The 27,415-nt window shown below is 41.5% G+C and overlaps 1 protein-coding gene across 2 annotated transcripts in view; it reads right to left on the reverse strand.

Annotated features, from left to right (window-relative positions):
• SRP72 (signal recognition particle 72) overlaps window positions 1-26,899 on the reverse strand; it is a 259,141-nt gene extending 232,242 nt beyond the window's left edge. For both annotated transcript variants that reach the window (XM_085641079.1, XM_085641078.1), the window contains exon 1: window positions 26,747-26,899. In XM_085641079.1, coding sequence (XP_085497205.1) covers window positions 26,747-26,840 — 94 coding nt within the window. In that variant the 5' untranslated portion in view covers window positions 26,841-26,899. The remainder of the gene's footprint in view (window positions 1-26,746) is intronic.
• Window positions 26,900-27,415: the final 516 nt, after the last annotated feature.

Consider the following 27,415-nt stretch of genomic DNA (forward strand, 5'->3'; position numbering starts at 1 on the left):
AAATGCAACCCTAATAACCTGTGGCTGGAGGAAGAGATGGAAGTATTGGTGAACATCGCCCCACCTCTTCTGTCACTGGGCTTCGCCCATTACAGTGGGTGAGCCCCTGCAAGGATAGCCTAGAACATATTACAGGGGTGTGCAGATCTAGGTCTGTAAGTGTTTCATGGTGGCAGTTGCAGTGACAGAAGTAACTTAGGCTTTCCTGGAGACTGATCAGACACAAGGACCCTCCACTTCTAGAAAGGAGTTGCAAGCATTAACAGTTAGGCATCTTTTTAAAGTGTGCTGTGTTTGTGAGGAAATCTGTCAGGCTGTGTATGGTGTCTGATTTTATGTAGCCACAGCCTAACACACAAATTGTGCAGAGAATTCTGCAGCGTAAATTTGGAGCAACACCATGGTGAAGTTTAGAATGAGCAAAATGGTGCAGAGCAATTAGTTAAATAGGCTCTGACTTTGAGAATTAGGAAATGACCCACTGGCAATAGGGATGATTTGTACCAGGAAAGAAACACAACAGTCCAGACCTCCTTAAAGCTTTCCAGAACTTGTGATTGGCACTAAAGAACAAAACCGATACCATTTCACTCACACTGAGCTTACGGAGATATGATGTGAAGTGCCAGTGATGAGACAAAACAGGAAGTATCCATGAACCAATTGAAGAACAATGATGTTCAATAGAGTAGATGGTGCATGCCGTGTTCTTCCGACACACAAGATCGGTGCAGCGGGGGGGATGTGACACTGTGATGGAGGAGTCTCAGATCTGGCGAGAGGTGAATTAAACAAAAAGAAAAACGGGTGAACTCTGAGGTGAGTGAAAGATCTACCCAACTTGAAAAGGTGAGGATACCCAGAGGGACACTCCAGGCAGGATGTAGGGAACAAGGCAAAGTTCTGGAGGTACATCAAAAAGGTAAGCCAAACTAAAGTAGGTCTGCAAAGACTCACTGATGATTTAGCAATCCAGTCAATTAGGGAGGGCATGAAAATTAATTTATTGAAAACCAAGGTTTTGGTAGTAGATAATAAGAAAGGAAAAAAAACAAAAATGGTTTCCACAAGGTTAACCTATTGAGAAAGTGGATGTGTATAAGTTCCTTGGGGTAATCTTGGATTCAAAACGCTCGCTTTTGCCCCAAAACCAGCAACTCAAATCTAAATGGAGCGCACGGTTATTGGCATTTCAAACCTTGTATAAAACACTGAAGGGGCGCCTTGATACCAATGTTGAAAAAGTAGTAGCAAACTTGATACACTGCTGAAATACACACCCCCAGCACGGATATGGCTGGAGTCTGGTATAATCAAACAAATTATAGCGAGACAGGGCACCTTCACCATAAATTAAGAGCAACAACACAAATATTGCTCAACAAGGTACTATGGTCTGAAATAGTAAATGTCCCAGAATATTTGCCCGCGAGGGCTTGCTTGGAAATCTCCTTGCAATCACTTCAGATACAGACCCTTTGGGAAATGGCAAATACATATGCAACCTTTAAAAACGTCAGTCACTTTATTGTACAATGAAAAAACTCTGGCTAATCTAAGGCAAAAGAGCACTAACAAAACGAAACCATGCCTGGATGGTACTGAACAATAACATCCTAAAACATAGCCATATCTAGGGACTGGATATCCATCTTTCCTAAAGTCCAAATTTATGTTCTTCAGATCTGGTCTTCATCGTCACTCAACCATATTCCACCTTGAGTAAGGAAGAGTAAAAAAAAAAAAAAAAAAAAACACGACTGTAGACTATGTAGGTTGGTAAAAGAGGTCTTGTTCCACTTTCTCTGTATGGGCCCAACCATAATGAAGGACAGGAGGAAGTTATTACGTCACGCTTTTAACCAACGTAATATACGATCGTGCAGGCAAGCAATACTATTTGGGCTTTGACCCGAACACAAATCCTAACCATTGCTTTATAAAGTTTTTAATAAGGATAGAGGATTGAATCAAGACCCTTCAATAACTGCCTAGATGTGCAAACCTGCATTTCTTTTAGTAAGGTTCTCGACAGCACAAGCTTTCGCACTTTGTGTTTTATCTGCACTTGACATTATGTGATATTATGATGGTTTTCTTTTTCCTTTTAAATTTTCTTTTGTTATTCTTTTATGTAATGATTGTAATTCATTAGGCATAATAAACAAATTGATTGAGTCACTTCAAAAAGGGTGAGGGAGGGTTGAAGGAATCGAGTGACAGGGCATTGGTCAAGAAAAGTATGTTCAACTAGGGGCACAGAGCTCTGACCTTTCCAGACATCGGCAGTGAATCGTTAAATAAGAGAATGCAATTACAATACCGGATTTAAAAAGCTGCTGCAATTCAGAAAACGTGCCAAGTTTGTCACTAGTTCATCTGTAAGCGTCACAGAATGGGAAAGTGCTCTTGTTCTCCCAGGAAGGGGTGGAGAGCAAATGTCTGATGTCCCGCAATGCAAAGGAGAGTGGAGATTGAGATAGCATCCCTTGATGTAGGAAGTGCAATACAAGGACATTCACTGTGAGCAACAATTTATTGCCAATGTTTTGTTTTTTTGGATCACTAAGGCAGTCCTAGAGAATATTTGCAGTTTTCAGTGCTCCACAAAAGGAGTAAAGGTTGAAACGCCATGTTGGAAGGATGTTTCTTTCATGCTGCTTTTCTCTTTATGTCATTCCTCGTTTCTCCCATTCATCCTCACTATCCCCAAAATTGCGCTTTCAATAAGTAGGTTTTTTTTCATGATGAAATTTTTTAGTGGTTCCTACGTAAGTGTAACTTTGTATTTATTGACTTAGTCAAATCAAGGATAATTTAAGTAGTGTTCCCTGCCCACTTGATTGGGCTGTAGGGCTATGCAAGTGTGTTTCCTGAAAACTGATAAAAACCATTTAATCCGCAAAATAGGCTGTTATGCATTGTGAACATTTTTAGGTCTCGGCTGGCGATAGCAGTGCGCATGCGCTGCTCTCAGCATTCGAGAGCTTCTTGAAATCAATACGGTTTTGGAAGGGGACTTCAAGCCCCGCCCATCTTTTTAATTGGGTACCGTCATCTTCCATGCAAAACGCTGGCTTCGGATTGTAAAGGAGGCTTCTTAGTCCCTCCTTGTTGCCGCCTTGTCTCCTTTTGGCCCCGCCCACCAGGATTGGATCGTTTACTGGAGGCATTATACGGGATGCTTTAATTAGTTTGTGAGCACTATTTTCTTTACTAAACAATGTGGGAGAATGGCCGTGCTTGCCCACACAGCATTCACTGGACAATGGCGGGCGCTACTCGCTAATGACAGTGCACCGCGCTCTGTTTGTTTGTTTAACTTTGAAACTGAGCGCGGTGCCCGCTTCAAGGACACCGCGGTCAGTGTTAAAGTTAAGACATATATAAATAATCCGAGCGCGGTGTCCGTGAAGCGGCACCCCGCTCAGTTTCAAAGTTAAACAAAAAAAAGAAACACAAACAGAGCGCGGTGTACTGTCATTAGCAAGTAGCGCTCGTCATTGTCCAGTGAGTGCTGTGTGAGGTGAACGGGAGTTTGTGACAGACAGAAGTCTAATTTCTTGACAAAGACCACCATTAACCGCTGGGATTTGCTTGACTCGAACACAGCCCGAGGACCACAAGCTGGTTCTACTAGTGAAACTCGATCACCACTGCAGTGAGCCGACGTATTTCATTTCTGTAATGCAAATGGTGCACATGTATAGCGCTCGGGTCGAGTTTGCGCTATATAAAATGTGTTAGATAATGTTACATGTGCATTCAGTAGGCGATACGTAAATCACTGTGTAAATAGATTTGAGGTATTCCTTGGAAAATTGCGTCAGCATCTGTTAGGGTGCTATGCTATGGTATACATGTTTCCTACATTGATGGGCGTGGTACCAAGTCATGACTGACACATCCAGCCAGTTGTGCCATTTTAGCCAGGGGGACTGCACCCGTAGTTTCAATCCCTTACTTCTAATGAGAAGAGTGAAACTACAAGTCCCACCATGCACCCAGTTAGATGCTCCTTCAAATCTATGACTGCTTGATGATGGTGATGGAGCTGGTAGTGCAAAATTTTGTATACCGCCTCTATTCTTGCATGAAAATACTAATTATATAATCTATTAACTATAATATTATTAAATGAGTATTGCATGTATACTAATCAATATTATTAAAACTTAAACTACACATGGATTTGCTATTTGCATGGCTAAATAACTTGTATAATTAAAATCTGTACGCATATTAATGCGTAGTCTATATGGTAATAGAACACTGCATGATATATGTTGCTTTGTGACGTTGCATCATCGAGGAGGACCGAAAAAGGTGAATATAATGACTTTGAATGTCGCTATATGCTAGATAAATACAAGCACATAGAGGGATTAGTAAGGGGTTAACATTAGAGTCACCATTTTTATGTATTAATTATTCTTTTGTGTTTGTTTCGCTTAAGTTGACATCTGGGCCTAATCTAAAATGGCCGCTGACATCGCATGCAGAAGTGGCCATTGTCTCGTGAGGCGCGAAGTAAACTGCGCAAATGCGAATAATATCCTGAACCTCTTAGCGACCTTTGCTCATCATGTTCCCGGTCAAGGATGTGAATTTGGAGGTTCGCCAAGATAGGGGAACAATCGACCTTACAGTAAACCGGAACAAGCCGACACTTGGTTGACAAGTGACCTCACCCCTCGAACTGTACTAAGAATCTGGGAATAAGAATCGGACGATCCCAACCAGCCAATCACGACTGTCCTAAAGCTTAAAATTGTATCTTCTTTTACATTAAATCATTATAAAAAAAGGTGGTAGAATAGAGAGAGAGCTATGTTTGTGACGCCTTTCCTGATGGTCCAGATGCTGCCTGATCGCTTGATGACTGCAAACTTTTTCTAAATCCTCGGGCTATGATAGATGCTTGCACGATTTTTGTCCTTTGATAAAATTGGGGACTGTAACGTGCTGGGCAGAGGACTTTGAGCTTTGGCCTGCTTTTTCGGACAATTTACGACAAAATTTGGTTATGCAGAGCCAATGAATTAGAGGAATCCAAATAGCCAGATTAGGTAAATATGATGTTCTGTGATTTACTTGAATTGATCTAGAAATTATAAACTTTGACGAGACGAATGCAAATATAAATCATTATGAAAATTTAGATAAATATTGATTAACAAGAAATATGAGTTTGTGGTTTTCATTAAGGGAAATAAGGATTCTGAGTCTTAAAATGTGTTTTAGCTGGTTCTAAATGACCATCAACCAATCCAACTAAATTGGTCCATTGACCAAGTGGGTGGAGTGCCTTGATGTTTGGGATTAGGGATCTATAGGCGAAGGATGTTAATGTATATTTTGTAAAATAACTTCTCTCTCCCTATAGGTTATAAGGAGTTCCCCCCCCCCCCACATGTCTAGCGCTTGAATTACTCATCCCTCCTGTGTGCAGACTTGTGAGAGAGACATATGAGTGTTGGTGTTATGGGCCCCACCAATGACTGCGTGTGTGAATGAGCTAGTGTAATGTCGGGTCTGCGACGCAGGGAGGATATCGGTAAATGTTATTCCGCATTTTCCAGTTTTGCGCTGGATCAGTTTTTCTGGTAGCAGAGTTATGGTATTATTGTTTTGATTTGGTGATTTTGCTTGTAAATTGCTTATTGATTATTGACTGTAGGATAAGCATTGGTTTATGTATTAACACTATGTTGAGTCGCGTCGAGTTCTATGTTGTTTGACGGCTACTGGGATGTAGGAAGTCGGAAGTTTGTAACTGTTCTGTAGTAGAGCAGAGGTAAGCGCTGCTCTCGGGAAAGACGGAATTGTTGTTGCCCTGTAGGTACACGGGGAAAACGTGTGACGATTGAAGTTGCACGACGCATTGTCTGGGTTCGATTCGGTAACATCGTCGTATGGTGCCATTAGGGACATTTTCTGTATGAGAGAAATGTATGGTAGCGAAGGTCACCTGTGAAATGTTGGTCTTAGGTACCAGGAGTCCAAAAGGCACTCCGATTACGCTTATCACTGGAAAGGTAATAGGTGTTCCCTAAGCTTGCTAGAAGGATAAAGTAGAGGGAAGTGCTACTTTATTAACGAGTGTCATAATTCTGTAGTAGGACAGACTGTTCACTGTTCTCGGGAAAGACAGACTTCTGTGTGAATGAACTACATTTTCCGTATTAAAGTGCGTGAATGAAATAGCATTCAGGTTATTTAGGAAACTCTGGTTTTATTTCTCAGGAGCAGAGCGTCTCCAACTAGGTGTCTTAATTCTGGGGAAACGGTTATCTAATGCTTGTTAGAAGGGTAAGGTAGAGGGATGTGCTACTTTTATCAATGGAAGTAACGATTACGTAGTAGGGCAGAGGTAAGCGCTGCTCTCGGGAAAGACAGAATTCTTGTAAGAAAGGTCATTAACTATTCTTTTGTTAGCGAAACAGCTAATGGTGGCGTTTTTATGTCGTTACTTACAGAATTTTAGTAAAAAGTGAATGTAAAAAGTTTGCAGATAAAATTTGTAAAGGAGGGGTCAGCAGAAGCAGGAGTAGCGAGAAAAGCTGACGTCAGAAAGACCGTGCTGGAATTGGCCAGTCAGTAAGAGACATAGACACTCCTGATTGGAGCGTTAGTGTGTGCCGCGCTGAGAGTGGAGAATTGCAGGGTGACGTAGGCGCTCCGGATTGGTGCGTTAGTGTAAGTCGCGCTGGGATTGGAGAATTACAGAAGTGACAAACGTTCTGCATAGGTAAGTTAGTGTGAGTCACGCTACGATTGATTAAAACAGAATAGTCGTAGGGAAAATCTAGCGATACACGGAACACAAAAGGATGTATTACAATCCACCAGAAAAAGAGAAAAGGTCCTGGTTTGAAAAGATCAAGAGTTTATTTTAAAAGGACAAACAGATTGTGACTAGAGAGGGACAGTTGCTTCCCCCGCCAAAATCGCACGCATCCTTTATGGTTGCGAAATACGGATATCATACATGTATTTGGTTGGACAATTGGGCAAAGTATACAAAAGATGGAGTTTTAGCATTTCCAGAACATGGTTCATTTAGTTTAGCGGTTTTGAGAAATTTGAGAGAGTGAATGATTAATCTAGACCGAGACCTAGACCAACACAGTTTGAAGCATTGACAGAATGGGAAGATGAGATGCATGACAGAGGAGTGGCGGAAGGTACAAATATATGTTTGGTAGATCATATGGACAGGAGAATCATGATGATAGAATGAGGAGATGGCGAAGCGCAAATATGACTAAGGGTTTGTTTCCTGTGAGAAATGCTGAAGAAATTAGCAATAGAAAATGTATGGAAAAGAGAAATAATATCGAGTCGAGAGGGAATGGTGTGCATGAATCGGAGGATGATGTTCTTGACTACATGTTTTATAAAAATCCACCCCCTTATCAATCAGATTCCACATTATTGACACCAAGTGCCCCAATGAGAGATACTCCACGAAATATAAAATTTGAATCAGTATCACAAGAAACAGGAAGAAACGATCCTTTTAGAGAAAGAGAAAATACAACATGGTAAAATAGGTAATGAAAATTCAGCTGAACTAGCGAAAACCATTTTAGAATTAACTGAAAAAATAAGGGAATTGACTAAAAATTTGGAAGCTGTAACCGTTCCAGTAACAATAGGACCTGTAATGCCTATTTTTGATAAACAGAAGGATAGTGAGCATTGTCTGACGATTCCTTATAACAGTAATAAACAAACTGAGAGGCCAGAAAAAATTGCAGACGAGAACCCATGGAGACAAACAACAGGTATTTCAGAACAAAGTATGCCTAAAAATTTGACAGTAAATCAAAGGATCACCGAAGAGAGTAGCACAACAAAATACTGAGAAAGATAGTGTAGAGCCTACTTCAGAAGAATTAAGTGAATGGCTAAGGAGTTTGCAGCAGAAAGATAAAGAATCCCAATCTATAGATGTGGCCAAGCTGAAGATTGTTTTGGATGAATTAATAGTAGGGACTATCCCCACGGAGAAGTTAAAAAACTATCAAGATGAAGAATTACTATTTTTATGTAAAAGTATAACCTGGAGAGCAAGGAATCTACACGAAAGACTAGAAGAAGTGGCAAATGAAATGGGTATAGACTTTGAAAGAGTAAAAGCTTTACAAAAACCACACCGAGTAGATTTTTCTGAAAAGGATATTGAAAATCTGAACACCGCAGGAAGAACAACTCAAATTAAAGACATAATCCTTTTGTTAAGAAAATGGGGAGAGGTAGATAAATGGAAGAGTAGGGGGTTCCGAAAATGAGATGATGCCTCGGAAAAAACGTTTGCAGCCTTCCCCGTAAGAGAAAAGGAAAAGGTAGTAACAGAATGTCCCATGAGAGAAATTCCAGGAGGAGGACATGTACATGTCCCTTGGACTAGACAAGATATTTTATCATTTACCAATGATTTCCCTCGACTACGCGAAAAGCCAGTCGAGTGGTATAGGCAAGTGGATAGGTTCGTAAAGTTATCAAAAGTTTTTTGGATTGATTTAAATAGACTTTTAGACATAATAGTACCAGCAGATTTATGGACAGAATACAAAATTATGATTAGCTGGCCTACACAAGATTACCCTAGAGACCCACAAACGGGTGCCCCTGACCCTTAAGTTATGAAAAAATATGACCAGGTAATTGCCTTTCTGAAAAACAAAGTAACTCCCAAGGAGACTGATTGGGTAAAAATTGACAGAACTCATCAGGAAGCCAAGGAATCGGTACACGCTTATTATGAGAGGTTAATTCTCGCCTTTAAGCAGTTTAGTGGTAATGAAAATTTGAGGGAAAAAGATTTAAGTCACTTTGTATACCGATTTGTATATGGGCTGCGTCCAGAAATAAGTGAAATGATTAAACAGCATACAGTGGACTAGCAAAATAAGAAATTAGATGAAGTACTGAGACATGCAAAATATTTTAGTGATGAAAAGTCTATGTGGGCACAGGTAAAAGTGGCAGAAAGACAGGAAGCTCAATTGAACAGGCAAATGGGGCAGGTATGAAGCCTAAATTTAATGTTGGAAAAGGAAAGGGACAATTTAATATAGAAGGAGCCAAAAAGAAGTCGCTATGTCATAATTGCGGAAGAATAGGACACTGGAAATGCGAGTGTAAATTTTCCCCGAGTACTAATAGTGATAATGAATCATTGAATTCGCAGGTGCAGAAAGAGGAGAGTTGTCAGCCACAGCGACAGCAGCAGGTTGTTGCCCAACAGAATCAGGTGCCAAAACCACCTTTTCCACAGAGCGTAAATCCTCAGAAATACAGTAATGAGACCGGATTCTACAACGAAGAACAGGTAACTAAGCTGCCGAGCGCTAGTGCTGTTTCTCAGTATTGGCTATAACGCGATGAGAGTGAGTCAGAAGAAAGCTATTGATGGTGCCGAGGGGAGGAAGAAGAGTGGGTACTTGGCGCAACTCTAGAAGTAGACCAGACAGGCCCTTTTGTGGATGGAAAGGTAAATGATGAAAATATTACTTTCCTAGTAGATACAGGTGCTACTCGTTCAACTGTCAGGTCAGCTGATGTTAAAAACCTTCCTCTCTCGGATGAAACAATCCAAGTAGTTGCAGTATCCAACAGACAAGATTAAAACGTATCTCACTGAACCAGTAAAAGTTAACATAGGGAAATTTTCTGAAAGGCACCGCTTTGTCGTGTGTGATTCAAGCCCTGTAAATTTGTTAGGAAGAGATTTATTGTGCAAAATGAATTGCACCATATTTTGCACTCCCGATGGTATAGCATTTGAGACCCCTGATGAAGATGTACTATATAAAATGACTATGGCTAATATGGAACCTGAGATTACTGAGGCAGTTGCTGTATTTAACGCTGAAGAACTACCAAAAGAACTGAAAAAGACAGTAAAAGCAGAAGTCTGGGATTTCACAGGAGAAGATGTGGTATTAATGAAAAATGTAGATCCTGTAAAAGTGACTGTAAAGGAAGGAATAAGTTAACCAAATATTCCTCAGTACAAATTGACACCCGAAATAATTGAAGGAGTTACTCCTATAATAGAGAAAATGATTAAACAAGGTATTTTGAGAGAAATAATGGAGTAGTCCATGTAATTCACCAATTATGGGACTGAAAAAGCCTAATGGAACATTCAGAATAGTGCAAGACTTGAGAAAAATAAACAAAATTGTTGTGTCATGTTGTCCTATTGTACCACATCCATCTGTGATTTTGTATCAGATTCCACATGATGCAGAATGGTACACAGTAATCGACCTGTGTCATGCTTTCTTTTCCATTCCATTGCATCAAGACAGTCAGCAGATTTTTGCGTTCCGGTTTGGCAAACGCATTTTGGCATGGTGCCGAATCCCACAGGGGTATACAGAGAGCCCCTCAATATTTAACCAGATATTGAAAAGGTCCTTGGAAGATCTAGAGATGTCCGAGAGCTCAGTACTAGTGCAATACATTGACGACCTGCTTGTGGCGTCAAAAACACGAGAAGCTTGTGTAGTGGATATCATAGCATTGCTAAATCATCTAGCAGATGGAGGACTTAAAGTATCCCCATCGAAATTGCAATTTTGTCAGAAAGAAGTACAATATTTAGGCCACAAAATTGAAAAAGGACTGAGGAAAATAACTGCAGAGAGAATTAAGATAATAAAAGGAATGAGAGCCCCAATGACGCAAAGACAAGTGAGAACGTTTCTTGGAATGATCGGAAATTGTTGTCAGTGGATAAGTAACTTTTCCCTGATTGCAAAACCTTTGGTACGCCTGACGAGAAGTGACGTAAAAGACCCCATTGAATTAAATAGAGAAGAATTAACAGCCTTTAAACAATTGAGAGACAGTTTGTGTGAGGCACCAGCACTTGGTACGCCTGATTATGAGAAGGAGTTTGAACTATACTGTAGCGAAAGAAATGGATGTGCACTCTTTGTGTTAATACAGAAACATGGAAAACTGAGAAGACCGATTGCATATTTTTCAGCTATACTCGACCCTGTAGCTGTAGCATTGCCTGGTTGTTTGAAATCAGTAGCAGGCACTTGTAAGAGTCTGGAACAGAGCGAAGGAATTGTGATGGGATATCCTGTATGAGTGTTTGTATCTCATGATGTGGCAATCCTTTTAACAAGGAGCCACACTCAGTTCATGACGCATAGTCGGCTGACTAAATATGAAAAAGTCATATTAGGTGCAACAAATGTCTGAATGTGAATCCTTCAACGCTATTGCCAGATGCTGAGAATGTGGTAGTCAGAGATGATGTGGATCATGACTGTTTGGATGTGCTTGATTTCTGTACTAAACCACGACCTGATATAAAAGATGTACCTTTGACAGAAAGTGACTATGTGATGTTAGTGGATGGATCATGCTTGAGAACAGACGTAGGAATTCTGAGTGCAGCATATGCAGTATGTACAGTAGCAGCAGTAATGGAAGCATCTTACCTAAAGGGAGTAAAATCAGCCCAGGTAGCTGAACTTTTTGCATTAACCCGAGCATGTAAGCTGGGAAAGAATGTGAGTGTGACTGTGATAACCGATAGTCAACATGGCTTCGGTGTCGTGCATGATTTTGGCCAAATTTGGTCACAAAGAGGGTTTTTGACTTCAAGTGGAACCCCTATAAGGAATGCTGAAGTGGTTGGGAAATTGCTTGAGGCGATACAGCTGCCTAAGCAATTGGCTGTTGTGAAGTGTGCTGCACATTCAAAGACCGGAGATTACATCGCAGCAGGGAACCAATATGCAAACGATATGGCTCAATATTGTGCGAGAAATCAGAATTCGGTAAATCGGGCAAAAGAGAAGGAAATTAATTCATGTCCCTTGTTGTTTACTAACATTTTGAATACATGGGAAGAAGTGAGGCAGTTACAGGAAGAAGCAGGAGATGAGGAAATGAGACAGTGGGTAAAGGCAGGATGTGCACCAAGGGAAACAGATCACGTGTGGGTTTATCGGGATGGAAGACCAGTTATGCCTGATAGCATGGTGTCAGCCATGGCCCGAATGTATCATGGACAAGCACACATAGGGAGAGATGCAATGCTTAGATTATTTAAGCAGACATGGTACAATGCAAAATTCAGACTTTTAGCTGAAAGCCTTTGTCAAATGTGCCTTATATGTCAACAGTTCAATCCTGGAAGGAAAACAGTGGTAAGTCTAGGAACTATAGGTCGAGAAGGAGGGCCTTTCACCAGAATGCAAATCGACTTCATTGAGATGCCTCCCTGTAACAGGTTGAGGTATGTTTTAGTGATGGTCTGCCTGTTTTCTAGATGGGTAGGAACATTTCCCACAAGAAGAAGTGATGGAATTACAGTAGCAAAACTGCTTTTGAGGGAATTCATCCCTAGATTTGGGTTTCCAGTCACAATTGAGTCAGATAGAGAAAAACATTTCCATAATGAAATCATGAAGCTAATTTGTGAGGCATTGAATGTACAACAAAAACTGCATTGTGCCTATCGCCCAGAGGCTTCTGGTGTGGTTGAACAAGTAAATGGTACTATTAAAAACCGATTAGGAAAGATGTGTTTAGCCACAGGACTGAAATGGCCTGATGTCTTGCCTCTGGTACTCATGACTATTAGATCAATTCCAGATAGGAACACAGGTTTGAGTCCCCACGAAATTGTGATGGGGAGAGCAATGAGGCATGTATTCATACCAGTCAACAAGTTAATGCCTATCTCTGATGACTTGGTGTTGGATTACTCTAAGGGGCTGGCTGACGCCGTACATTCTGTGTTTCATCAGGTTGGATCGGATGCCACCACCCTTGAAAAGAAGCCAGCTCATGATCTAAGCCCAGGTGACTGGGTGAGAATTAAAGTGCACAGAAGAAGGAACTTTTTGGTCCCACGTTGGGGAAAACCACGACAAGTGATTTTAACTATGACAACAGCTGTGAAGTGTGCAGGAATAAAGAACTGGATCCATGCTAGTCATACCTTGCGAATTCCAAACCCAGTGGATAACAAGAAAGGATTTTGAAGAATCAGAAACTAGCTCTGAATCTGATACTGAAAACACCATAACAGGACAAAATCTTGAAATGGGGGAGTCAGAGCCAAGTTTGACCGTTGCCCCAGAGAACATTCCCTTGAGGAGGAAGTTGCAGATTTCTGACACCAGCTCAGACTCAGAGACTGAACAAGTACAGGTACATACAGGAAAAGAGAAAAACAGTGAAGAGACAATTAAAGAAGTTTTCGATGAAGAGATTCCTGATGGAAAGTTGAGAGAAATTCCACCTGAAGTAACAAAAGCAGATGGTCAGGTGACAGATACAGAAACTGAGGGAAAGATTTTTGTGGAAGACCCCCGAGGAGTTATAGGGAATTCAAACACTCAGTTAGAGGAAGGGACAGTTAGTCAGCAGGAAGATTGTGTGGAAGAAACAGGAGGAGGGACAGAAGTAGGGAAAATAAAGGAAGTGGTGGAAAAGAAAACAGTCGAAAGTAAAAGTCAAGTTGCAACAGAATCAGAGAGCAGTGATGAAGAAGTACCAGAAGGTCGAGTCCTGAGAATGAGAGCATGGAGAGCTGAGAAAAATGATAAGGGAAATAAATTGAAAAGACCAGCAAGAGATGAAATTTGGCCAAACAAAATAAAGATATTAAGATACCGATTGACACGAGTGAATTCATCTAGAGCTGAACAAGTGAATGAAGTATCTAGTCAAGAAAAATTGAAAGATGAGGGAAAAACGACAACAGAAGAAAATAAGAGAACAAGAAAACCTAACCAGTATTATAAGTCGCCGGAATGGTCATATGTGGCGCTGCCTGAAATAAAAGAAGAGGCGGATAGCCAAGAAAATCCAGAGGTGACTACCAGAAGTGGTTGAGGAAGACGAAGAATCGGAAATCCTGAGTTATCTTGTCCGACATTGGAGAAGAAACGGATGTTCAGGAAGTTCTGTATCAAGATTGTGAAAGAAAAGTGAAAGACGTTCAAATGCCAAACTGAAAAGACCAAAAGTGATACCAATGGAAAGACAATAAATTACTGAAAAAGACATAACTGATAGAACCAAGTAGGTGCTTAGAGCCTTGGGTAAGAAAAAATTAGTTGTGAAGTAGAAGAGGCTAATTCAAAAGACAATGATCATTTTTCAAAATGGCAAACACAGAAAGTAGAAAAACTAAATGTGTATTTCTTAGAAGATGGTTTAAAATGTGTTGTTGTTGTACAGGATTACTAATGCTTCTATGGAGTGTGTTGGCTTTGATGATCTCATTTAAAGTTACACTAGAAACAATAGATGGACATAGTGAAAATAAAACTAATGTAGAAAAGTTTCAGAAAGTATATTCGACTAACATAGATAGAAATTATTTACATAAAGACAGATCTATAAATAATTTTTCTAACAATGTATTTTCAAAATTACTGTATGAATATGTAAAGACGATGGACGTGAGGGACTGCTACGTCTGCATGCAGTTACCTGCATCTGTGTCTGAGGGAGTGACCTATCATCACCTCCCAGTAACGTATGGTATAACATGTAGTGTAATAGCAAGTTTGTTTTACAAAATAGGGAAATTAGAATATTACTTTTCAGATGTAGATAACATTTTCACAAGTACCTGTAATTAACAAATTAAATAAAGTAAAACCTGCAAAGCTGTTAGTTCTTTGGTTTCTAAGAAAAATTCACCTAACATTAGAGTCCATATTTAGAAATAATTTAACCTGCAGCATAAAGAAGGAGGAGAAAGTGTTCTTGGATATGGTTGAAGAAAGGAGATTGAAAATGCAAAAGAAAGTACCTGAGGAAAAAGTGGAAAAGACAGTCTGGGATGTTGAAAAAGAAAAACATTTGAAAGGAGCAGCTAATCCAACAATGGTTTTAGATTGGCCCCAGAAAGGAAAGTTGTGCATTAGAAGGAATCAAACTGCATATGATAATTATTTTGTAGGTACAAGTGATTGCCATGATATATATCGAATCATGGGTGGATGGGGATTTAAAGGAGGAAATGATCCAGTTTTTCCTGGATTATATTTTATCTTCGGGAACGAAGCATATTATCGTTTGCCAGATCATTGGTATGGCACGTTATGTAGGCCTGGTTTTCCCAAAGATATTCCATGTGGGAAGAGATGGTGTACATGAGTTCGGTAGACATACTAACACGTAGAAACAGAGAATCTTGGTCAGAAATTGTGGGAGACATTTTTGGAGCATTGATACCAGCAGTGGGAATATCTCTCAATGCACATAAAATTAGAAAATTATCAACAGTAGTGGATCGCTTGTCAACAAGCACCGCTGGAGGATTTTTATTGGTAAATACTGAAATGGTTGCCATGCGTGCCATGGTAATGCAAAATCCTATTTCCACTAACCTGTGTAATTTTTTAGGTCTCGCCTGACCCAGCGCATGCGCTGGTCTGGCGAGACTTATTGGGAGGGCTCCAAAAAGTGCTACCAGGCCAGCCTAGAGCTACAGTGCATGTGCGCGGGCGCTTTACCACGATTACTTTCACTTTCGCGGCCGCTTTGATGTTTGATCGCGATCACTTTCGCGGCCGCACGGCTGCTGGGCATAGCCAATAGATCTCGCTTTTGGGACCTTATAAGTATTTAGTTATGCAACTGTTGCATAGCTAAACACTTATAAGGTCCCAAAGGCGAGACCTATTGGCTATGCCAATGCTTGTCTAGTATTAGTTTTAAGACTAGGATGTTTATGTTGCAAAAGAAAGAAAATACAGAAAAGTTTAAAGAGAGAAACTTTGAGAAAGAAAGAAAATAAAAGACGAGAAAGAGAAATTGAGGAAGTAGAATTAGAAGAAATGAAATGAAAGATAGTATGTATAGAAAGGCAAGAGGAGAAGAAATTGGGGAAACAGAAATGTGAACTAAAAATCTATGAATTCATTTTCTTTTTATAATAAATGTACAAAATTTTAGGTATTGTGGTGATAAAATCACCAAAGAGGGGATTGATGGAGCTGGTAGTGCAAAATCTTGTATACCTCCTCTACTCTTGCATGAAAATACTAATTATATAATCTATTAACTATAATATTATTAAACGAGTATTGCATGTATACTAATGAGTATTAAAACTTAAACTACACATGGGATTTGCTATTTGCATGGCTAAATAACTTTTATAACTAAAATCTGTACGCATATTAATGAGTAGTATATGTGGTAATAGAATATTGCATGATATATGTTGCTTTGTGACGTTGATCATCGAGGAGGACCGAAAAAGGTGAATATAATGGCTTTGAATGTCGCTATATGCTAGATAAATACAAGCACATAGAAGGATTAGTAAGGGGTTAACATTAGAGTCACCATTTTTATGTATTAACTATTCTTTGTGTTTGTTTCGCTTAAGTTGACATCTGGGCCTAATCCAATATGGCCGCTGACATCGCATGCAGAAGTGGCCATTGTCTCGTGATGCGCGAAGAAAACTGCGCAAATGTGAATAATATCCTGAACCTCTTAGCGACCTTTGCTCATCATGTTCCCGGTCAAGGATGTGAATTTGGAGGTTCGCCAAGATAGGGGAACAATCGATCTTACAGTAAACCGGAACAAGCCGACACTTGGTTGACAAGTGACCTCACCCGTCAAACTGTACTAAGAATCTAGGAATAAGAATCGGACGATCCCAACCAGCCAATCACGACTGTCCTAAAGCTTAAAATTGTATCTTCTTTTACATGAAATCATTATAAAAAAAGGTGGTAGAATAGAGAGAGAGCTATGTTCGTGACGCCTTTCCTGATGGTCCAGATGCTGCCTGATCGCTTGATGACTGCAAACTTTTCCTAAATCCTCGGGCTATGATAGATGCTTGCACGATTTTTGTCCTTTGATAAAATTGGGGACTGTAATGTGCTGAGCAGAGGACTTTGAGCTTTGGCCTGCTTTTTTGGACAATTTACGACAAAATTTGGTTATGCAGAGCCAATGAATTAGAGGACTCCAAATAGCCAGATTAGGTAAATATGATGTTCTGTGATTTACTTGAATTGAGCTAGAAATTCGAAACTTTGACGAGACGAATGCAAATATAAATCATTATGAAAATTTAGATAAAGAAATATTGATTAACAAGAAATATGAGTTTGTGGTTTTCATTAAGGGAAATAAGGATTCTGAGTCTTAAAATGTGTTTTAGCTGGTTCTAAATCACCATCAACCTATCCAACTAAATTGGTCCATTGACCAAGTGGGTGGAGTGCCTTGATGTTTGGGATTAGGGATCTATAGGCGAAGGATGTTAATGTATATTTTGTAAAATAACTTCTCTCTCCCTACAGGTTATAAGGTGTTCCCCCCCCCACATGTCCAGCGCTTGAATTACTCATCCCTCCTGTGTGCAGACTTGTGAGAGAGACGTATGAGTGTTGGTGTTATGGACCCCACCAATGACTGCGTGTGTGAATGAGCTAGTATAACGTCGGGTCTGCGATGCAGGGAGGATATCGGTAAATGTTATTCCCCATTTTCCAGTTTTGCGCTGGATCAATGGCTACGCACGACATATGCAAAACGGCAACACTTAGCGCGCTTTGAACTGCTATGACGTAAGCATTTCGATTCAACGCGCACAGAGGCAGAGCGCAGGCAGGGGGTTCGATCACTTGTGAGTTTCTAAGCTCAGGCTAAAGTAGGTCGAGGATAACCCTGCTCAGCCATTGTTACACAATGACAAGCAGGGAGCGAGTCCACCCAGTGGCCCAGGGACGTGTCCTGCAATACTGATAAGAGTCGAGGCAACCTGAGGCATTCTGCCCGAACTCGTTTGACCCTTTGCACTGACTGACAGGAAGCACTTTTACCTGCTTCGAAACACGATGCCTCTGATGCTTCAGTTATGTAAGAAAGAAAAGGGGCGGCCCATCACAACGCATCCCCGAGGAGTTAAAAGGAGTGACCAGGCTTGCACCAGGGAGCGCACAAGTGAGTTCTGGGAGTGCTGCACTCATGAGGACACAGGTGGACCAGGCAGGTGGGGAAGACTGATGCTTTTCAGGTATATATTTACGTTTTTGTCTCTCAGGGGACGCCTGCGCATCCCCCATGTATATGTAGTTGTTAGCAATGTGTCTGATATATAAAATGAATGTATGTATACTTGTGCTGCCGCTAGCGCTCTGAAACAGCTGTGAGCTACCAATACCACTGTAAGGAGTTCAAACAATGACAACTGAATTCTTATACGATGTGCTATGCTCAGGACGGACTCAGTGCGTACCTTAGAGTCATTTAAAATCGAGATTCAGGGAACGTGCATTTGAAGTTTAAGACCTGGGAAATTGTTTTGCTTGTTGAAAAAAGAGACATGCCTCTTTTAAAGTAAAAGTGCATTTTTTTATTTTACATTTTGGGTACAATAGGGCACCCGGTTGGGACGTAGGTTGACACAGAAAATACTGACTAATAATGCCTGTTTTTGTACCCACGCTCTCTATCGTTGCCTATTTGTCTACCTGTGCTCTCTATTGTTGCGTGCCTTTGTACCAGCGCTCTCTATTGTTGCTTTTATTTGTGCCTGCGCTCTCTTTCACGGTCTGTTTTTGTGCCTGCAATCTCCATCGTTACCTGTTTTTGTACGCGCGCTTTGTCGTTGCCTGTTTCGTTGCCTCTTTTTGTACCTGCGCTCTCTATCGTTACCTGTTTTTGTGCCTGTGCTCCCTTTCGTTGCCTGTTTTTGTGCCTGCGCTATCTATCGTAGCTTGTTTTTGCACACGCGCTCGCTATCACTACCTGTTTTTGTGCCTGTGCTCCCTTTCGTGATTTTCGGACTTTTACTGTGATTTCAAGATCTTTTTTTTTACCAACTTCCCTTGCTCTTAAGAGAACAATGTGTTCAGAACGTTGAGGCTTTCTCTATAAAAGAGCTGTATAATTAGTACACTCTTAACAACTGAAGGTGTGCTTGAAGAAAAGATTTCTGCAGGGCCATTCCTCTGGTGTTCTTGTGATTAATCGCATGCTCAACTTGGACTAACTATCGCCTTTCCCCATTTATCAGCTATTAGTTTTCGTCATCAGGTATTTTCTATTTTATCACAGAAAATGAAAAGCACCGATATACTGCAGAAAATACATGTGTGCGATATACACGTTGTGGCTTTTAACTTGAAAAAGAGATACAGGGCTACTCCACTAGGGGACACTACACTTAGGACTGTGGCTCCCTACTGAGAGAGAAATGTAAGACAAAGCAGAAAAGAGATCAAACAACCATTCGAGAATACAGGACTGGGCAAAGCAAACTATTTTTATACCTTGGATGGCCCATTTAAGAGTCCAGTTGTGGGCCTTCTACTCTGTCTAGAGTGTCAGGTCACTCCCCGCAATTACAGGATGCCATTAAAAACAAGCATTAAAAATGCAATAGGTCTCGCCTTTAATTAAGTTAAAGCCATTTGCTTTGCTACACAATACCATTAACAAAGCAAATGGCTTTAACCTAATCAAAGGCGAGACCTATTGCATTTTCAATGCTTGTTCTTGTATGCAAGCTAAAAAGTAGTTTCAACTAATTTTCAGCCACTGGCATGAACCCGGTTTTTTTTCAGACTTACTGCTAGCATTAAATGGAACTACCCTTGGGACACTGCCCTTTTGTGAGGGTCCTACAACAATTAGTATCCTTATCTTTTTGCCGTCCAGAATCAGTCTCTTTCTACTGGTCTTGTTCCCTTGACCAATCAGTGGTAACTCCATTGCTTGAGCAGCAGCTTCTCAACCACTTGCAACCATCCAACATTAAACACATTTTACAGCTTTAACCTGCCCCAAAATTAAGGTGTTAGTTGCAGTATATTTACTGCCTCAAGGCAAAAGGTTTAGAGGTAGGTAGTGCCAGAGAGAGACATGACTGGTTCTTCTAACAGCTAGTAAAAATAGGGCCACTGCCATGGTACTGATTGGCCCATCGGCAACCACTGACTACCTCAACCTTGCCAGGCTGCTTGAACATCTTCAAATTAACTGGAGTAGTCACAGTGGCCCTACCATGGTTTAGGTACCTTTTTGACAGACCATCCTTGGGTTGTCTCTCTGCCACTGTATAATATTAAAAAGATTAATTCCTGTAAGGTGCCATTTTGTAGCTCTGTTGGAAAATGTACTAACTGAACTTTAAGGTTTTATGTATTGTTTAAAGATCATTCTATGGATAAAATCTGCAATTGTCTTCTTATTATTTCTTTACTCACACACCTTATGACGGTTCACAACTCCTAGATGCTTAAGACACAACAAGGGTGGATGTTCCTTGTAGGGTCCAGGTCCCTAGCACAGTAGTCATCTGTAGTCTCAATTTTAATTTAAATCATTCTCACAGAACATCCTAAAATGTATCCATATCTAGGGACTGGATATCCATTTTTCCTAAAGCTGCTCAGAAAACTTGTGTCACAAGTCCCATGGAGTTGATCTACTGTGATGTTATATGTTGCACACCAGAAGAGTATGCCGCTCTGCTGGTGCAGGGGACAACACAATGTCTATTATATTTTAAAATGGGTGACTATTGTCCCATGTCCAGGCCATGACCCAACTGGTGGCAGCCTAATACGGTTACAGAGTTTATGCCTTTTTACAACTGGGTAGGTTTCCTGGTGAAATGCTTGTCATCCTGTCATGACATAGAGCATTCACACTATCCTTCCTCCAGTGTTAGATGCATTTAGTAGCCAATTGGAAGTACATGAGAGAATGAGGTACTGCTGCAGAGGGGAAGGTGCCGCTCTGGGGGTTGACATGACAGCGGGATGTCACTGTAAACCACTGTAGACCTTGCTGGTAACAGTCTACCATTTGTCCTCTCGCATTTCTTGCACTTCATCTCGACCCAGTGCAACTCACTTTCGTACGTGTCTGCTTTGGATCTTCAAAGGCCACAGCAGAAGAGAGAGTTCACCTTTGGGTTTACTGCAATTGTTTAAATAAGACCCCGAAGATTAAAGCTTGAACATAGAGTGAAAAAGGCATACTCATTTGCCCTCACCTGAAGCAGTAAAGGTGATCTGTGCCAATCGACTGTACCTTGTACTGAAGTACATCACTGGCTAAGGCCCAACTGAAGTGATTTAACATCAACTGCTGGAATGATGAGATATCCTTCATCACCAAGTCTCAAAACACTGTACATATTATGGGAGGACATGTCCTTGTGGGACGTGACTGTACACATTGGAGGGTGCTATTGAATTTGGTTAGCTCTCTCTAATTCTTCAAATGCTGCTCACCATCGGAGTTGCTAGATGGCCTGACTTTACCTAACCACTTTGTGGTAAACAATGGGGTCATTGAGACCATAATAGGAGTTCACCTTTGACTTCTTGGTGCTTCTTTGCACCAACACAAAGGAAGGTCTTATCCAAAGTAAGGCTGTCCTAATCCCATGCAAGACAAGTTTTTTGTCTATGCTGTGTTATGCTTGCCACCCCATATAGTCTCAAGAGCATCGTAAAGCAGTGCCTTTATTGCAGGTTGCCCAAGATGCTCTTCCTCCTCTGTTGCCCAACTGTTCCTTTGAATCTTTGCCTGTGTGGTCTTCATGGGCTTTTTGGTGGTTCCATCACTTATAATTCTCCAAGTAGTAAAACTACAAAGCAAACATCACATTGCCCCAGACCTGGTACAAAAGAGCCTCTCTCCTCTTCCCTATTGGTGCAGCAATATGCCATCTTGTTATGCCTCTGATCTTCCAGCTAGCACCAACAACCCTTGTTTAGACAACCAACTTGATTGCAACATTCTCCTATCTGTCTGGCACAAAGACACAAGTCCTGACACTCTCTAGCATGACAACCCGGAATGTATAAAAACTGGAGCTGCAAAAGACACACACCCATCAAACAAGTAAGACTTACCAGATATTGTGCAATCAGTCCTACCCAGTCACACATACAGTGCCTAGCCACATTAAAAGTATGAACCACACAGGTATTCCACTTTTTTCAGAAATTAGCTCTTATCTGCTAAAGTCAGTTTGTCGCCTTTGGATGAAAACCATGCTCATTTTGACCAACAGCCTTTTTGGAACTATTAAATACTATGTAAATTAGGTCTTACGTCATTCAATAGAGTAATAGCAATTGCTGGACATTCAAGTTAATGAAATTATGTGATAAATGTATTGGAGTTCCCAAATATACATCACCCTCCAAGAGTAGCCTTGCCCGCTTGCCCTTGAAGCTCGAAGTCCAAAAAGCAGGTTCTTGTCATTTCAGGGAGTTAGCAGTTAGTTCCATGGAATTCAGAAATCGGCAATACTTGCGCCAATGATTGCATAGTTGCTCTAATTCCTTGGGTCCTACAGAATAGACTGGACATTCCATTATATTGCATACCACTTGGAATATATTTCATCCCTTATCTCCGGTTCCTGACAGACCATTTTTGGGGAGGCAAAACATCTTAAAACTGTATTTTTGCTGCTTTGTTTTAATTATGGCAGGTAAAGTTGCAGGGTATTAAGCCAATGCCAAGAAACTCACTAGGTAAACATTCACTATACAAACTATGCACATGCATACTCATGGAAGGACAGATTGGTTAAACACTGAGAATGTGACAGTGGTTAGGGTAAGATTTGTGCATTTATAAATGGCTTACCTGTCACTGGACCCAAGCTGTGACCCGTTTTTAGGTCTGGCTTCACAGAGCAGCTGCCACCAAACGTAATCAACCTAAAACAGAGATTTTGGGAGTGCTACAGAGAGGGGCTTTGACTCCACCCACATGTTGGTAGCCAGAACTACACGTTTTGGTTGGGCAGAACTTGGGTGCTTCCCCCTCCAATCAGCCATAGTTATTTTGTTTATTGATTCAACTACTTGAGCCAGCAGCAGTATTGCTGCCCACGTTTCAACTTGCAGGGCACATGCATGGCACTGTAAGGCTGTTAAAGTGCCTTACATAACTAGGTAGTTTAAGGTGTTTCTCCCAGGCACCAGATCATAAGGGAGGAGGGCAGTCATAAGTAATGTGTTACAGTCTCAGCACACTCCCTTTCCATCATTACCTTTAGGCTTCAGAGTGCAATTGTGTGTTTGAGCACAATATGGGATACCCAGGGCTACACCAATCTAAATTGATTTTTAGGTCTGACTTGACAGTGCAACTGTGGCATGACCTTATGTGATTTTAAAAAAAGAACTTCCAGAGTACTACTGAGAGAGGGGCTTAGTTTCCAATCACATGTACGTTCCCCTGAATAAAGGATTTGATTAGGTTGAATTTGAGTGCTTCCGCTAAAAAGACTGTTTGCGTTGCACCTATGCTCACTCAATACAGTAGGAATGAGTCGGTATGGTGGCAAGCCAATGATCATAGCTATAGGCCTGACCTATTTATTATTATTAAGTGTTCTGATAAAAGCACTAGGCTTGACGTATTTATTGTGAAAAGCATATATTAACATCTATAGGTTTTTAAATGTGGATAGTTATTACTCCATATTAAAGCCTACAGATAGGTACTTTGTTGCATGGAATCTTACAATTTCTGTAGTATGTAATGGTTTTGGTGTTGGCCATCCTCTGTGACAGACCATGGATAAAGAAGGTGTGCTCTGAGAATCATTGTTATCCCTTTTATGAGAGTTACAATTTTTCTTAGAAAAACTTTAAATGTGGGTACCTTTCTAATTTTATGACTGTGTGTCTGATGGTTGCAGAGTGGAAAAGCTTACACACAAAAGTGAAAACCTGTGATGGTTATGGTGACCATATATCGGCCTGACTGGTGCATTGGAAACATTATGTTTGATGCCATAGGTCTGGTGTGCTTATTATGAAGTGTTAAGACAAAGGCAGTTGGTTTAGGTTATTTATTGAGAAACCATTCATTAAAGCCCTCAAACTTTTAACAGGGGTTATAATATTCAGTTACAGGCTATAGACGGGCATTCTGTTACATGTAATCTCACAGATTACTGTAGTAGGAAAGTGTTTTGTTGTTGGCCACCTAATCTGAAACCCTGGAAGGTTTTCCTGTGATGACTCTTGTTAGGCACTGTTAGAGGGGCTGTATATTAAGTTGCAAGCTGCCTTTATGTACATATTTATATGTTTAACTGTATGCTTGTTAGTCGGCAGTTTATGTGCACTTCAATAGGCTAGAGTTGGGTATGGTGTAAAGCCAACAGTAAGGCGTCATTCGTTCATTTGGAAAAGTCATTCCAAATTTCATAGGTTTGATCTGCTTACTATGAAATACAAAAGACACACAGATGATGGACGGAATGCAGGGCAAATCAAACATTCACCCCCGGACAATAGATCTGGGTTAAACCCATCATTCTTTTGCTCACCATGCTACCCCACTTTAGACCCAGCCATATGCAAATCAGTCTTGACCCTGTGCCTCGTGGGCACAGTCCAGACTGAACTGCCAAGCCAGGTCCTCCCTGGACCGGAATCAAGCCAGGCTAGCTAGAATCCAGTGACACAGTGACCCCAGGACCCACATCTGGCCATACCCGGCGCACTTAGGGTGAGAAAGCAAAAGACACACAGATAATGGACGGAATGCAGAGGAAATCAAACATTCACCCCCCAGTCAATAGATCTGGGTTAAAGCCATTGTTCTTTTGCTCACCATGCCACCCCACTTTAGACCCAACCATATGCAAATCAGTCTTGACCCTGTGCCACATGGGAACAGTCAAGCCCAAAATGCCAAGCCAGGTCCTCCCTGGACCGGAAACAAGCACCCTGGGACCAGTCCCAGGATGCTTGTTTCCGGTCCAGGGAAGACCTGGCTTGGCATTTTCAGATGGACTGTTCCCATGAGGTACAGTGTCAAGACTGATTTGCCTATTGCTGGGTCTGAACTGGGGTGGCAAAGTGAGCTAAAGAACAATGATGGATTCAACCCAGATCTGTGAATAGGGTGAGTGTCTGAAAAGTTTCAGCGCTCCGTCCATCATCTCCTTGTGTTTGCTTTGTTCGCCCTAAGTTGGCAAGGTATGCCCAGACGTGGGTCCCTTGCTCACTTTGCCACTGGATTCAAGCCAGCCTGGATGATGAGGGGTGTTACCCCAAAACTGGTACCAGGATGCTTGTTTCCGGTCCAGGGATGACCTGGCTTGGCAGTTCAGGCTGGACTGTTCCCATGAGGGACAGGGTCAAGACTGATTTGCATATGGCTGGGTCTGAACTGGGGTTGCAAAGTGTGCTAAAGAACGATGATGGATTCAACCCATATGTAACTGGCAGTGAGTGTCTGAAAAACTTCAGCGTTCCGTCCATCATCTCCTTGTGTTTACTATGAATTATAGCATGACTTTTCCAAATGCCATTTAGTACTAAATATGGAGGCCATGCGAAACTTTAACCCCTTCCCTGCTCATGACGGAACCGTTCCGTCATGAGCCACGGTTGGCGTGTGCTCATGACGGAACGGTTCCGTCATGACAATCCTGTTGGCAGCCGCTCCGCCTGCGCGGCGCTGTTTCCCCGCCTGTGCGAGGGGACAACGCAAATGGGCGGAGTCATGACGGAACCGTTCCGTCATGAGCACAGCTCAACTGTGGCTCATGACGGAGCGGCTCCGTCATGAGCACAGGCCCGCCGCGCTGCCCCCCTGCCCCCCCCCAGCGCTGCAGCGGAATGTCCGCAGCAGCGAAGGGGTTAAAACAATGATAGACTATTTACAATGCCTCTGCAAGACAGACACCGGCTGAGCTCTTTTGCTTTGTTATTGTAAGCAAGTTTTCTTTTTTCTGCTTGTATTCTCTTAACATATGTTGTTGGATGTGTGTTTTTTATACTAGTTTTGTTAGAAAGTAATTGCAAGAATGAGTAAGTGGAAGTAAGAATAGATGGATCAGGGATAGGGTGCAGGTATTATGTGCCTAAACCCATCAATTACACAAAAGGCACTTTCATTCATAAGCCAGACATATAGGCATTGCCAATGATAGTTCATAATGCATAAGAAGCTTCAAGCTAGAAACTCCTGCCAGTCAAACTAGCATACATTCAGCGCATGTAGCTTCACCGCTAGCATTTCGATCAGAGTAATTTTTATTGAGGTGCTCTACTCCACGCATGTCCCTTTAATACCCTGACCTACGGCCCACGGCCAAATCCAACCGAGTGATATATCCACTTTTTGGCAGTTATTTATAAATATCCCTTCTTTCATGCACAGTGGCGTCACTTCTTGCGTCCCCCTCTATTTAATCCTAAGCCTCACACGGTACTAAGTGTTGAAACACTATTTACACTTCTTCTACCATCACTCCTCTGCAGGTACTAAGCCTACTCAACAACGCCCGGCCGCTGTCTCGTGCTGAAACTTTACAATAAAAGTAAAACGTATTCTCTGTGACTGCATGATAGATATTAAATATTAGTCTGTAATTCGAAGTTCTTCGAAACAAAGCAAACATAAATTGCAAATGAGCATAAAAGAACAGTACCACAGATGCACTTTTAAAAAGATACGTCCAAAACCGAAACGCTATGCTGTATGTTCAGCTAATTGGGCATATCGGCATTCAAAATTATTCTAATCAGTAATTACGCTCTTAGTTCACGCACACAATGACCAATGTCTAAGGGTGGGACACCGTCCGTATAAGGATTTCCATATATGATAGGTGCAAAGGGTGCCAATCCTCCCGAGAGTATGTGACTGCAGGGACACGTCGCATTAAGGAGGGAGGGTGCGCAGAAGGATACTGGACAGCTGTTGCTCTTACTTTTGTTTATGGATTTCAATGCCCGCGTGTAGTCGCCGCTCTGCCCGGCTCGGTTCACTTCGCTCCATATAGAGGCCACCCCGGCCGCCGCCATCCCGAAAGCTCAGAGTGAGTGTGTCTGAGCACCGAACCCAGCGGCCCCGCCGCCGACACAAAGAAAGGACTTAGTCGCCGCCCGGTGCTCCGCCCCCACTCCGGCAGCTAGCCAGCCAGGAAGGTTGTCACCAAGAGGATCGACTTGGTAGCCGCTGGTTAGCGGCTCTACACGGAAGTATCATACATAGGCTTGTGCCGTATTTCAGTGGAAATTCATGTGATTGCTCTATTTTTGTCGTTAATCAGTCACTAAGGATCTACGTAACTGCTGCGTTATATAGTTAAGTTATTAGAAGAGAACTGGGTATGAGAATCGTTTAAAAATAACATTCTTTATATTCCTGAATGCAAAATAAGAAGTTCGATGTTCTTCGTGCGCTGAGCAAGTTATTCTAAAAATAATTTCAGACTACTCGCGTTCAGTGATAGCCACTGCTTCGCGTCAGACAAGACCGCCATCTTAAGACGGTGTCATTTAGTATTCAATACATAGGCGTGTAATTTGGAACAGAAGATAAATCTTAATTACTCTTTACATTTTCATGTGGCAGCTGGAGAGCTTTTCCTTGTGTT

This window comes from Triturus cristatus, chromosome 2_2 (genome assembly GCF_964204655.1).
Source record: "Triturus cristatus chromosome 2_2, aTriCri1.1, whole genome shotgun sequence".
Classification (NCBI taxonomy): Eukaryota; Metazoa; Chordata; class Amphibia; order Caudata; family Salamandridae; genus Triturus; species Triturus cristatus.